Source organism: Entelurus aequoreus, linkage group LG05, assembly GCF_033978785.1.
Source record: "Entelurus aequoreus isolate RoL-2023_Sb linkage group LG05, RoL_Eaeq_v1.1, whole genome shotgun sequence".
In the NCBI taxonomy this organism is placed as follows: Eukaryota; Metazoa; Chordata; class Actinopteri; order Syngnathiformes; family Syngnathidae; genus Entelurus; species Entelurus aequoreus.
Window position 1 is genome coordinate 30,103,347 of NC_084735.1, and position 15,372 is coordinate 30,118,718.

Here is a 15,372-nt window from a genome sequence, read left to right on the forward strand (position 1 = left end):
AACATTGTTGGTATAGCTTGGTTATTATGCAGGTCACAGTATGTAAATAGAGCGTTGTTGGTGTGTTTTTGCTGTGTTTTTAAAAGAACAGATGACTCTCCATTACCTGCGTTTTCTCAGGAAAGAGAAAGACGTGTATGTCTTCATCTGTCATAAGGATTGTGAATGATGGTCAAAATTCCTCCCAAAAAAGTGCCCAAATGAGTGAAGTTCTTGGCTGTAACCATCAGAGAATCAGAATCAGAATCAGAATAGTTTTATTGCCATTGTTTGAGAACGGGTTCACAAACTAGGAATTTTTCTTGGTGCAAACGTGCGACATAAAACACATATAACATATATTTGGTAATAAAAAGAGCTGTAACTGAGCTATCAGATAGACTTAGAAGGAATTTAGAGGCACTGTTGATCTGTCTCAATCATGATTAAATTAGATGGAACTTTATTGATCTCCAAGGAAATGAAGGATCCAAAAGCAGCAAAACCACATAGAGATACAGGACAGTGGCAATAGCATCACAGACCACAGCTAGTAGATCAAACCAAACAATATAAGTATGGATAAAAAAACAATATGTGTAACAATAATCAAGTCATATAATTTCACATTGTATTGCTCATATTATCATTATGTCCCAGTCCACCATATTGGCTACTTCTGCAGATTCTTCTCGAACTTAAGAATTTTTGTCATAAAAATATTATTTTTTGTATTTGTTACCAACATATTAATATACAATTATACCTAAGGAAAAAAATAATAATAATAATAAAAAAATAAATAAAAAATATATACTGTATATATATATATATATATATATATATATATATATATATATATATATATATATATATATATATATATATATATATATATATATATATAGATATACATATATACGGTATAAAAACGGTATAAAAAACTATTTAAAAAAACTATACTGATAATTAAGGAAGTTATTGCAGCTAAAATTATCCTCAGATAAAAAAAAAGGTTTACATCGAAAAGCATTTAAAGTTTAAAAAAAATACTGATTTCTGAAATTACAAAAGTTGTCTGCTTGTTAGATGGACAAATACAATTAATTGTATGCACGATTTGCTATAAGCACAATACTATTCATTTCGGTATGATCAAGTGAATTACCGTATTTTCCGGACTATAGAGCGCGGGATATAAGCCACACCCACAAAATTTTAGAATTTTTTTTTTGTTTCGGTCACGTCTTTGTGAGTTTAATGAGGAATTTGTCAAACTGATACAATACACAATAATGTTATTGTAAGTTAATAATACTAACACAGACACTCGTAAACATGTTAACTAATGCTCACGACGCTAGCGTCATTACAATACGATAGTGCATACAAATATGCGTGAAAACACTCCTACAGACATCACACATGGGACTGTTTAGTAAGTACAATTTTACTGATGGTGTAAAACTTACAAAAGTTGCTTGGAGTGATGAAAGAAGAATCCATACGAGTAGAAACACTATGGATGGCTAAAAGACTGAACAGCACTACCAATAAATGGAAGGACACTGCAGCACCTGCAGTGAACGAATCTGTCCAAAAGATTGCGCCATAACACAAACATTAAAAAACCCTATTTGCTTTTTTTTTAAATGAAATTATTTTTATTATTGCCGTCAGCGAAGAAAAATCCACAAATTAGCCGCTCCGTCTAATAAGCCTCGCGGTTTAAAGTGTAGGAAAAAAGTAGTGACTTTCAGAATGTTTACATTTTTAAATAGGTAATTTACTGCATTTATAGGGTGCGACATAAGCAAAAGTGCCCTAACTCAACCCTGGTAAATACTGCTAATAATCTGTTACTCACAGTGTTTGAGCAATTAATTGACTATTGCATGTTTACCCACAGGGCCGCCCTCAGCCCCACGTAGCATCGCCTCGCAAATCAACGGCACCTCCCTCCGACTGGAGTGGAACGAGCCTCTGGACGATGGCGGCAGAACTGACCTGAGCTACACAATCAAATGTTTCTCCTGCCGGACGCAGAAGGGACCATGTTTATCATGCGGCAATAGCGTCAGCTACCGACCAGCCCAGCATGGCCTGACGAGTCGCAGGGTGGAGATGTGGGGCCTGTTGCCTCACACCACCTACACCTTCACTGTCCAGGCTCTCAACGGGGTGTCTCAGCTCAGCGGCAAGGACCCCGCCAGCGACATTGTCAACATTACCACCAGCTACGACGGTAACAAGACGGTTGCAAGAAATGTATGGAGAATTGAAAGCAGCCGCTAAAATATTCTTTACCATCTTCTGCGCAGTGCCGTCACTGGTGTCTGTGATTCAGAAGAGTGACTCCACAGAGAGCAGTCTGACTCTACATTGGTCTGTCCCTGTGCAGCCACATTACACCATCCTGCAATATCAACTACGCTACTGTGAGAAGGTAAGTTAGTCCCCAAACTAAACTAAACTTTGAATTGTCTTTTATGCACACTCAATTTTTATATGAACATTAGATAATGCAGTATATAATGAAATCCAACACAGCTCCAATCAACTTCATTGCCTTTTCAAATGTAACAATGCTCCATTTGATTGATTTAGTTCATAACTGTGATTATTGTTTTTGTTGTGTAAAACGGCAAGGCGATTATTTTCAGGCTAAATAAAGGAACCAAATTATTAAAAATCTTGCTGTGATGTACTGCAGGCTACAGTGACATTAATTATATGATAAACAATTATTATCTGTAAAGGCATAAAATTGGTTCAACTCATTAGATTTTGTCTTCTAATAGTCTGTTACTTCTAATTAACACTACGCAATTATCTTTTGTTGTTATCAAGCAACAGCCTTGAAAGCTGTGATTAATTTTGGCAGAAACCACCGGGGATAAACGCACAAAGTGCAGTATTTTTGGCGTCTGGTGTCTGACATGTCCGTCGTCTCCTCACTCGTCGCAGTTTCTCTCACACCTCCGACCCTGCCAAACAGTGTTCTCATTCTGTGTGTCAGGAGCGGCGCAGTGAAGATCAGTGCCACTACGCTGAGAGCAGCAGAAACCAGGCCGTGCTGACGGACCTCCGCAGGGCCACGCAGTATGAAGTGCAGGTCCGGGCGCGCACTATGGCTGGTTTTGGCAGCTTCAGTCCTGCAGCCGTCTTCCGCACCCTGCCTGACGGTAATGCAAAAACAAATACTAAGGCTAGAAAGGACCACCGTCAAGTCCAAACAATCTTAAATCTGTAATCCTTCATACAGTAGATAAACATCTATATGTCTGAGTTTTGTCATTAAGATGAACGCTTTATTTACTGTTGGATTAAGCATTTTTGCACTTACTTAGACTGTGTTCACACTTGTGGTCCGGACATGTGCGCACTTTGCTGGACTTTCGCTTAGTGTTCACTTTGGTATTTTGCACTGCGCAGATAAGAACATATACATAAAGCAAGGACATGATTGGGCAGTGTTCGTGATTTATTTTGTGCCGTAACTCAAATAATCCAAACTCAAATACAGTCTGCCGGGTTATATATGTAGTTTATTTTTATACCCAGCTATAGTTACCATCCTAGATTCCACAAAAAGCTTCTATAATATACATTTAAAGAACACATAAAAAGAGAGCAGAAACAACATTTTGTCTTACATCAGGGGTGTCCAAAAATACCTGCGGGCCATTTGCGCCCCGCAGGTCATTTTTTAACGGCCCCACGGCACATTCTAAAAATACGATTAAAAAACATAAAAAGTGATATAAAAGAGCAACAAAGTGAAATGTAACAAGAAAATATTGCAATGTTTACTCTAATAACACAAAGCTGCCATGCAGGCTGTTTCTTTCTTTAAAAAATAATAACGAATCAAAATCAATGTCATTATAAATTATTGACATATTCAAGGCTCCAATTACGTCACATTAAATATTCCACTTTGAGATATTATTTGGGAAAAATTTTGCATATTTTGTAGGGGTGTGGGAAAAAATCGATTCGATTTCGAATCGCGATTCTCACGTTGTGCGATTCAGAATCGATTCTCATTTTTAAAAAATCGATTCTTTTTTTTTTTTTTTTTTTTTTAAATATTTTTTTATTTTATTTTATTTTTTTTAAATTAATCAATCCAACAAAACAATACACAGCAATACCATAACAATGCAATCGAATTCCAAAACCAAACCCGACCCAGCAACACTCAGAACTGCAATAAACAGAGCAATTGAGAGGAGACACAAACACGACACAGAACAAACCAAAAGTAGTGAAACAAAAATTAATATTATCAACAACAGTATCTATATTAGTTACAATTTCAACATAGCAGTGATTAAAAATCCCTCATTGACATTATCATTAGACATTTATAAAAAATTAAAAAAAAAAGAACAATAGTGTCACAGTGGCTTACACTTGCATCGCATCTCATAAGCTTGACAACACACTGTGTCCAATATTTTCACAAAGATAAAATAAGTCATATTTTTGGTTCATTTAATAGTTAAAACAAATTTACATTATTGCAATCAGTTGATAAAACATTGTCCTTTACAGTTATAAAAGCTTTTTACAAAAATCTACTACTCTGCTTGCATGTCAGCAGACTGGGGTAGATCCTGCTGAATTAAGATTAAAGATTAAAGTACCAATGATTGTCACACACACACTAGATGTGGTGAAATTTGTCCTCTGCATTTGACCCATTCCCTTGGGGAGCAGTGGGCAGCAGCGGCGCCGCGCCCGGGAATCATTTTGGTGATTTAACCCCCAACTCCAACCCTTGATGCTGAGTGCCAAGCAGGGATCCTATGTATTGAATGAATAGAGAATCGTTTTGAATTGGGAAAAAATCTTTTTTGAATCGAGAATTGTGTTGAATTGAAAAAAAATCGATTTTGAATCGAATCGTCACCCCAAAAATCGATATTGAATCGAATCGTGGGACACCCAAAGATTCACAGCCCTAATATTTTGTGTTTGCCATATAAAAAACTAAGCTGTTTTTTAAAGAAGGGCCTTAAACGAACAAACAAAAAACATAAACAACAATACAACTTATAATTGATGGATAGATCTGAAGTTGATCTCGAGATTATTGTGTTAAAAGTAAACAGTAAAACAAATGTATAATTTATTTTTTAACACTTTAATGAGTAGGACCCTTTTGGATCCCCAATAATTTTAGTGTGATTTGTTTTTAAATGATAAATGATAAATGGGTTATACTTGTATAGCGCTTTTCTACCTTCAATGTACTCAAATCGCTTTGACAGTATTTCCACATTTACCCATTCACACACACATTCACACACTGATGGCGGGAGCTGCCATGCAAGGCGCTAACCAGCAGCCATCAGAGGCAAAGGGTGAAGTGTCTTGCCCAAGGACACAACGGACGTGACTAGGAAGGTAGAAGGTGGGAATTGAACCCCAGTAACCAGCAACACTCCGATTGCTGGCACAGCCACTCTACCAACTTCGCCACGCCGTCCCTATGAATTTTAAGTGTCATTGCTCAAAAATAATAATGAATTTAAATCAATGTTGTTATGAGTTATTGACCTTTTTCAGGCTCCAATTATTATATACCGTATTTCCTTGAATAGCCGCAGGGGCGCTAATTAATTTAAAACCTCTTCTCACTCCTGCGCTTACCAAAAGCATGCGGGATGGGCAAGCATGCGCTAATTATTTTAAAACATCTTCTCACTCCGGCGCTTACCTTATCATGAAAAGCACATTTAATAAAAAAAACGTTATTATGGTCTTACCTTTACTTATAAATGATGTTCATGTGCAGCTGCTTCTGATCAAAGGCAGTCTTCCTTATCTTTCTTCAGTTTTAAAAGTCTCTGGAGATATTCCTTTAATTATTACCTCCTGCTTCGATTGAAAGTCCATTTTTACTATAAAAAAAACAGGGTTTTCTCTGGCAAAAAGAGCATAGAACTTAAATCTTTAAAAATGTTATATTGACAGATAGACCTAATGTTGATCTAGAGATTTAAACCTTGAATAATAATACTAAATAATAATACAAATAATAATACTAAATCTTTTTTTGACCAAAACCCTTTGGGGTCCCCGGGATCAAGCCTGAGTGGAGGCCTAAATGTATATTTTTTATACATATATTGTATTGATTTTTAAAATAAAAAATATCAAAATGGCCCCCGCTTGCTTTGATTTTTCAGTGTGCGGCCCTCAGTGGAAAAAGTTTGGACACCCCTGTCTTACATCAAATCACCAAAAATGATTCCCGGGGGCGGCCACCGCTGCTGCTCACTGCTCCCCTCGCCTCCCAGGGGGTGATCAAGGGTGATGGGTCAAATGCAGAGAATAATTTTGCCACACCTAGTGTGTGTGTGACAATCATTGGTACTTTAACTTTAAATACTTGTCGTTTTTGCATGATTTTAACAACTGGTCTTTGTCTTTGGTCTGTACAGACAATGTAACATTTGCATTTGAAAAGTAGGGAAATTTCACAGAAAATAAGGAAAAATCCCTTACTCTCTGATTTTCAGCGCCGTTGCATTTATTGTCATATCAATAGCATGTCTGTTTCAGACTCAAGTAAGGTCAAGCAGTCACGTTAAGTGCCAATCAATAATGAAGTACGATAGTTGCACAGGAAGTTATTTCACAATAGAAGCTTGCTACATACAAATAAAGAGTATATATAACACAAAGTATGACTTAAAACTAGTATTAAACAACATTGTTAGTTGGAGCACATGACTAACCGAGTTATTTTACTGGCATACTTTTATTTTAAAGCCCTTACTTTACAGGCTGCACACAATGTTTCTCCAGTGTTGCAGAGCGAACTGGAAGCTATGCTGTTCCGGAATTAGCGGGAAGATTTTTATTTTTCTGAAACGTTAAACTATGACAAAAATACAGGAATATCCCCGGAAAAAATGGTAGGGTTGACAGGTGTTTTTAGCGCACACTGGGATTCAGATTATGGTAGCGTTTACATTTGACAAAACAAAGTGTAGTTTATTTTGAATTTCAGAAATGGGAGGTGCACAATTTGCTTGGTGTGGTTTGAAGGATTCCCCCCCCCCCTTTTTTTTTATTTGGGTGAAACAATTCAATGATGTATTTAAATGCATGTTTTAGATTATTAAGAGTACATGATAAACAATTGCTGTATGTATTTTTAGTGCACCTGTAACAATATAGGAAACAACTGCCCCCAACTTAAATGTTTTTCTGACGTCAACGGAAATCAAACCCACGTTTTTATGCTTTACACTTAATGATTGCGCACTACAACCGGTAGACCACCAGAGTGTGACGTGATTAACACTGTCATTATAAATATATCTGTGTTAGGTGTGCCTCGATAAAATAAATTAGTTTTGTTATTACATTTTATGTAAAGCACCCTGTCATTTATTAACTGACATTTTTCAAGCTACTTTTGCTTCTCAAAGGTGTCTCACAGTTTGGAGGTGGCATGTAGAGTTTTTTAAAAAAAAACTCCTGATGGCCAGTCCATCCCTGGAACCTGCTTTCTTCCTGGTCCAATATAATGTACTTTAATCTACACCTGTAATGTTACAAAAGCAGTGTTTGAAAATAATCTCACTCACAGCAACAAACCGCCTGTTTTAAAATAACTTTCATCCTAAATATCTCTCTAGTGATTGTGACTTGCTCTTACATGTATCTAACATTTGACCACTGATTGGTCAACTGCTAAACATTCTCAGAAAACAGTCTGAGCTGCGGTTTTCCGCCTGGCACAAGTGTTGACTTGTCTTCATTCAATATTGTTACATTATTTTTGGACCTTAAAAAGGGATGGAGACAAAAAATGCCTTTTAAAGAATTGCAAGGTCCGTCCCTTCCTCCCTCTTTTAATTTACTGAAAACAGAATGTGGTGATTTTTAGTACATTAATTTAGGTTGTGGATATGCTTCACCTCCCTCGACTTGTGCGGTTGCTTTAATTCTCTCCTCCCCTTCGTCCAGGACACGACTCTTCCTCCCAGTTCTTGGTGCCAGGCATCCTTATCGCCGTCGGGATGCTGCTGCTGGTCACTTTCATCTTTGTGGCAGCCTACTGCATACGGTGAGAAAGGAGGAGGAGTAGGAGGAGACAGACACTGAAAAAATAACAGGAAATTGAATAATAAGGGAATGTGAGGTTTTATGGAGTTGCACTGCTTTGCTCTGTTGTTTTATAACGATCATTTGTTATCTCACACTCGTCTTTATTCCTTTGTGAAGTAAAGCAGTGTCTGTTTTGCTTGCGCGGCTCAAACTTATCCTGCTCATTAGGAAGCTTCTTTTTTTCTTTCCCAAGCTTCATTGTTGGAGTAAACAGTGCGAGATGCCATCTCAAGCAGAGAAAGTGTGTGTGCATGTGTACACACACATTATGGGTAGATTATATGAGTGTGTGAGGTTGAGATGACGGTAGAGGTTTGCAGGCAAGGAGAGACAGGATGCAGGCGTCCCAACCCTGTTTCCACAGGACAGGAGAACAATAGCAGTGACCTTGTGACACACACACACATACACCGGTGGCAGAGGCCCAGATTTGCCTCTAACTAAGGGTGGTGCATTAATGCTATTTTAGGCTTATGAGGTAGAGCGATTAGAAATGGACGAAGGCAGCACTTCAGTAGCAACATGATGGTTGAAGTCTTCCAGTATGAGAAGCAATAATAACATAGAATGCAAGTAAACAAGTAAAGGGTCGGAGAGAAATGACTGTACGGTGGATTAGTGGTTTGTGCATCTTGCCCGAAGTCAGCTAGGATAGGCTCCAGCTTAAATGAGAACAAGCGGTATAGACTAGATCAGGGGTTGGCAACCCAAAATGTTGAAAGAGCCATATTGGCCCAAAAATACAAAAAAACAAATCTGTCTGTAGCCGCAAAAAAATAAAAGCATTATATAAGTCCTATAATGAAGGTAGTAGTAACACATGATGTAAGTGTCTATATTTGCTATAGTAGCCTACTACCAAAATGACTGTGTCGCAGGCTGACGCCAATTTTCAGTGACAGAAATGTTGAAATGTAATATTTATTCTACACATTTTTACAACATTGGAAAACATTAGTTAAACGGAGGCTTCTAAGAGGAAAATTTAATTAAAGATGATTAAATTAAAGGAAATTAAATTAGCTCAAATATACCTACAAACGAGGCATAATGATGCAATATGTACATACAGCTAGCCTAAATAGCATGTTAGCATTAATTAGCTTGCGGTCATTCACTGACAAAATATGGCTGATTAGCCTCCACTCAAGTCAATAATATCCAAAAAAAGCTCACCTTTGTGCATTCACGCACAGCATAAAACGTTTGGTGGACAAAATGAGACAAAGAAGGAGTGGCATAAAACATGTCTTTTTGTGGGAGCGTCGGAGAAAGTTATACATGTAAACAAACTGTTGCGTCATAGTCCACACAACTGCAGTGAGTTCAAAGACCGCCGAAATAATTAGGACAAAACGGCGCTCGCCAAATACTGTTATCAGGGAAGCATAAACACACACATAACTGTGGGATTAAAAAAATTAAATAAAAATAGAAAGGTGTATATCATGTCTGTCCTCCTACAGAAACCATATTAAAACAAAAAATATAATAATTCCCATCTTTTTCCATTTTTATACATTTTTGAAAAAATTCCAGGGAGCCACTAGGGCGAAACTAAAGAGCCACCTGCAGCTCGAGGCTGCGGGTTGCCGACCCCCAAACTAGATGATGGGGGGTAAAAAAGTAGCATAGAATAAAACTTTATTTTTACTGTTACTATTAAAATAAGTTTAATATCTCTTAACAATTAGCAGCATTGATTATAAATAAAAAGTAGAATATCAACAACACACAATACTAATTCCGAAATCTTATTCATCTTACTATGTGAATCACAACTTACTTTACTATTTATTTATTTATTTCAGAATGTTATTATTCATGGAGTAAATTGTGTACAAATTGTTAGGAGTTAGTATGAAATGGAAAAGCTCTGCTTCTTCTACTCCTTTCCAACCATAAACAAAGTACTTTCCAAAAGTAAACGCATCATAACCTAAAATAAAAAAGTTAGTCAATATTCTATAACGTTTGTCCTCATTAGAGAGCAAAATAAAAGTGAAGAAAACATTTTCTTTTCTGATAAATATTTTTCTTTGGGCAGCAGCTGTACATAAATATACAGTATGTCCATATACAGTAGAACACTGAATTAGAAGAACTGTCCACATTCATTTTCAATTTCAACCAGCCAGGCTTTTTGTTATGGTTTTTATTTTTATTATTTTATCCTGCATACTTTGTGCTTTACATTTAAAGTAGGGCTGTCAATTTTAATAAGTGAACTCATGTGATCAATTGCAAAAGAATATTGTGTTAATCATGAACAATCATGCAACTCCGACTATTTGCAAATGTCACTTCAAAATACACCCCGACCTAACTTCATGTAAAACCAAGGTAATTTGCATGGAAGCACAACATCAAAAAGCAAAACACGTTTTTGAGGCAGCCACAAGCTAAAACACTACTTGTACGATCGACAACAAGCAGTGGGTGACAGATAATGTTGTCAACAAAAGTTACACAGATACATTAAGTAACGCCTTTGTAGCAACTGGAATTAATCGTGAATAATCCAAATTCAAAAGGGATTTAAAATAATAATCGTTATTTGAATTGATCGCTCATTTGAATTGATCTTACAGACTATTTACTACCATTCATTTACAATATTTGGGCCATTTCACCAGATCACTGCCATTTCTTTGTCTTTTGTAGCTTGCAAAATAAACTTAAAACCTCTTTTTTTTTCAACTCTAAATCTAATAATACACATATTGGACTACTCAAAATGGACCTTGGTCATTCTCAGACAACTTTTTTTCATTTTTGTACAAGGTGACTTATTTGAGTAACAGGACTGAAAGTAAAAGGAGTGAGTTTGTAGCATATAATTAGTAAATCAATGAAATATAGCCAAATGCCATTTGTACAAATAGCATGTTGACACTAAGCTCTATATAGTGATTCAGCAAAAATGTAATTTAGACATTAAAAAATAACATAAATAATAATTTTTGGTAACAGGATTGTGTTGAGATTTAGCATTTGTAATAGTTGAAATGTCATCAAATATACATATTTAGAGTGGGTATTGTGTTTGTTAGGGTAACAGGACTGCGTGAAAACCCAGCGACATGATTAAAGTGTGAATTATAACCTAATATACAATTTGTCAAGGATTTGAATTATTGTATTTCATGGTAAAATCTAATTTTACCATGAACAACAAATGCTTTTTTTTCAGTGTTTAGCGTAGTTGACATTATTTTTTGAAATTTTACACTTTGCTTCATAGAAAAATAATTTGCAGTTTTTCTCATCATGCATTTATACATTTTATTTCCTGGCGACGCAAATACCAATGGGTTAGAATAGCCGTTATAAGAGGCTTCCACTGTGTGAGAGATAAATACATTCTGCATTGATGTGCAGAATTAATCTCTCCAAAAAAAACATTGTGTGCTGATTTTGTTTTAGCAGCAGACACAGCCGTATGAAAGATCCAGAGCTGAGTGACAAGAACAGCCAGTACTTAGTTGGCCAAGGTAACTTTTGACAACACGCTCACATCATGAAAAATCCTCCTTTTATTCTTGACACCGCTTGCAGCTCTCTAACCTTTGTTTTCTCTTCCTTTCCCACGACTTTGTTTGCTTTTCCCTCTTAGGGGTCAAGGTTTATATCGACCCCTTCACCTACGAGGACCCCAATGAGGCCGTCCGCGAATTTGCCAAGGAAATCGATGTTTCCTTTGTAAAGATTGAGGAGGTTATTGGAGCCGGTAAGCCCTCTGTCTGTATGCTTGTGTAACATGAAATTATAAACTTGTTCTAGTCGTCTATTTTCTGATTATCTTTCTTTTGAAATGGCTTAGTTTAGAATCTAATTTGCTAGGTTAAATTGATTCAGTGACATTTAAAAAGCCATTTCCGTTATTCCTCTTTATCAGGCCGAATTCAATATTGCAGCACAAAGCTATTAACTGATAAACACGTTAGCAATATTAGCAGCTCCTATTCAAAGCAAAGGGCAGGACAAGCTGCGAGCAAGCGCTCCGTTTACTTGACGTCTGAATAATGTCAACGCCTTTTAACGTGCGCTAAATGAGACTTTATGTATGGCTGCAGGAGAGTTCGGGGAGGTGTGCCGCGGTCGACTGAGGGTCCCTGGGAAAAAGGAAAACTACGTAGCAATAAAGACGTTGAAAGGCGGATACACCGAGAAGCAGCGGCGCGACTTCCTGTCTGAGGCGTCCATCATGGGCCAGTTTCAGCATCCCAACATCATCCACTTGGAGGGCATCATCACAGCCAGTTGTCCCGTCATGATCCTCACAGAGTTCATGGAGAACGGTGCTCTGGATTCTTTCCTACGGGTCAGTGTAACTCACAAAATAAGGCCAACATCCATCATGCTCCTACTGAAATTTCTTCTTCTCGACTTCTAGCTTAATGACAGCCAGTTCACACCCATCCAACTCGTGGGGATGCTGCGTGGCATCGCCTCCGGCATGAAGTACCTGGCAGAGATGAGTTACGTCCACAGAGATCTCGCAGCCCGAAACATCCTCATCAACAGCAACTTGGTGTGCAAGGTGTCCGACTTTGGCTTGTCACGCTTCCTGCAGGAGAACTCCTCGGACCCCACCTACACCAGCTCCCTGGTGAGACCACTACCCTCCTCTGTCTTGTTGTGTGCAACTTAGGGATGTGCAATATGACAAAAATGTATATTGCAATATAAATTGCAGCTTCCTGCAATAACTATATATGTCACTATATTTTATTTGGCATATAAATGATAATAGAACAATTTCAAAAGGAGATAAAAAAGGCTCCTAATTTAGCTGCGCTATAACACATTGATTCTCAAACTGAGGTATGCCAAATAATCAAATATTATTACACATATACTACATACATATATACATTTTCATTTAAAACTTTAAAACTGTATTTGAATATATCTATTTTAGTACAATGTTTATTTAACTTTTATGTGTAATTAATTTTATTTCAGTTCAGTTCAGTTCAATTTATTCTGGACACGCATACCAGATTACAATTGTGTACATTATTTAAGTATAATATTTTATTTTACTATATTCAAACACAATGATACTGTTCAAACTGTGTGTAATGTTACAGTGGCCAAAAAAATGTAATATGCTTGTTAGATAATACCACTGTCTTGTTTTTAATTAATTCTTAGGGCTACTGCGCTACTGTGTTTTAATGTTGGCCATTATAGTGGTACTTGGAGAGCCCATTGTTTTTCTGAGGTGCCACTTCGGAAAAAGTTTGAATACCACTGCTGTAACATATTGCGTCACTTCCGGTTGTATTATTTTCTCAAAAATATTATTAACCTACTTGCTAATTTACTGTTAGTATATAGTTATTATTTCTAGTAAAATGGTTCTATACACACTTCACTTCTATTTTTTTAATACTTGTTTTGTGTGATACTACAAATTTGAGTATCGCTCCAATACCAAGTACCGTTAGTTACAGGGGCAGTATTGGTCATTCTGATGTTTTTACGGATACCTAAAATTTTCAAGATCATTGAATGGTTAAATTTTTTATGGCAATTATTCTATTAAATATTACAATACAATTACATTTTATTACATGCAAAACAAGAATTGTGCAAAATACCTAAACAAAAAACAACAACTATTTGCTCGTATTTCCTAAGTTTGTAAACAATAACAAAAAACAAGAAAACACAAGTTTGTGATTTAAAAAAAGAAAAAAGTTCAAGTTACTGTAAAATTGATGATACTATACTTGGTATCATAACTGTCGATATTTGTATCAATCCCCCCGTTTACATTGAAGAGCTCCATCTTAGTGGTTTGCTGTGCTTTTTTTGTATCATTCTACTGTGTGTAGTGTAGCATGTTTAGCTATTCTTTGTCCACCAGTGATAATGATAATTGTAAGAAACATACTTTATCTGCCGCTATGGAGGGAATTAGTTGGCTGCTAGCTCACTAGTGAGGACGCTACATTGCGTTGAGGACGCGTTTGTTGGCTTGTCGCTGTCAAATACATATTCAATGCATGTCAAACATGCATTATCACGATATGACGATAGTATTAAAAGCTCGATCGTCGGCCAAATTTATATAATTTATATCTTATATTGTCTATAATTTGCAACCCTAATGCAATTTTATGCAACATAGTCATGCATTCCAATAATCAAAGTACACCAACGGAAGCCTGCTTGGATGAAGTCTGAACTGTTTTTTCCCCCCCAACTCTGTGCAGGGAGGAAAAATCCCAATCCGCTGGACAGCACCAGAAGCGATTGCCTTCAGAAAGTTCACATCAGCCTCAGATGTGTGGAGCTATGGTATTGTCATGTGGGAGGTCATGTCTTTTGGAGAGAGGCCCTACTGGGACATGAGCAACCAAGATGTAAGTTAAGGACAAAAAAGTCCATGCTGTCTTATTTCTTCACAAAGACATATGTACTGGCTGGCCACAACTTTAGGGACACCTGCACGATGTTTTATCCCAAATTCATGGAGAAAAAAAAAATTCTACTTCATTTTTTTATAGAAAACATATTTTTTAAGGAGTTGATGACATGTCCATTGAAAGAGACAACATGTATTTGAACTTAATAAATACATTTTAGGAAAACAATGAATAAAATGAGATTTTGTATATACAGTAAATTTGAATGTTCTCAACCAATATGTTAACATATTTAAACACCGTTACAAAAACATTGACAACTTACAAAAACAACTTTTTTAAGATTAAGGAGTCTCTATTGTCATTATGTGAACATAACACAATTTTTGAATGGCTCTCAAGAAAAGGAAACATTAAATACAGTTGCCCTTCTCAACATCTCACTTTAAATATTGCAGCTTCACCACATTGTGGATTTTTCTTTGTTGTTGTTGTTGTTGTTGTTGTTGTTTTTAAGTATAACATGTAATATTAAACATTTTCAAGCATAAAAATGGCTATATGTAATACAAATATAAATACTAGAGGAGTACTGGCCAGTAGATGAGACCATTCAGATAACGCTGTTCAGTATCGTGGCCACTGATTGGCTCAGCATCAGGCAGCGCTGCTGGGTTGGATTAAAAGAGTGTAAAGGCGACTAAAGAGTATTATTTTATGTCTAAATGGCTCGTTATTTTGGAAATTGTATTTAGAAGATAATATACAATTTGTTATGCTCTGTCTATGAAAATATCAGATTTGTAATGAATGATTCCTACTTCGCAGAAATTTATTTATCGTGGTATTGCCAGGAACCAATTAACAGCAATAAATGAGG

The 15,372-nt window shown here is 36.4% G+C and overlaps 1 protein-coding gene across 2 annotated transcripts in view; it reads left to right on the forward strand.

Annotated features, from left to right (window-relative positions):
• The window catches only part of ephb4a (eph receptor B4a), a 116,493-nt gene that overhangs the window by 86,626 nt on the left and 14,495 nt on the right, over window positions 1-15,372 (forward strand). Inside the window, exons 6-14 of one of the 2 annotated variants that reach the window (XM_062047683.1) lie at window positions 1,889-2,224; window positions 2,301-2,425; window positions 2,999-3,164; window positions 7,972-8,071; window positions 11,539-11,606; window positions 11,729-11,842; window positions 12,189-12,436; window positions 12,509-12,724; window positions 14,340-14,489. In XM_062047683.1, the coding sequence (XP_061903667.1) occupies window positions 1,889-2,224; window positions 2,301-2,425; window positions 2,999-3,164; window positions 7,972-8,071; window positions 11,539-11,606; window positions 11,729-11,842; window positions 12,189-12,436; window positions 12,509-12,724; window positions 14,340-14,489 (1,523 nt within the window). The remainder of the gene's footprint in view (window positions 1-1,888; window positions 2,225-2,300; window positions 2,426-2,998; window positions 3,165-7,971; window positions 8,072-11,538; window positions 11,607-11,728; window positions 11,843-12,188; window positions 12,437-12,508; window positions 12,725-14,339; window positions 14,490-15,372) is intronic. The other variant, XM_062047684.1, reaches the window with a different exon arrangement.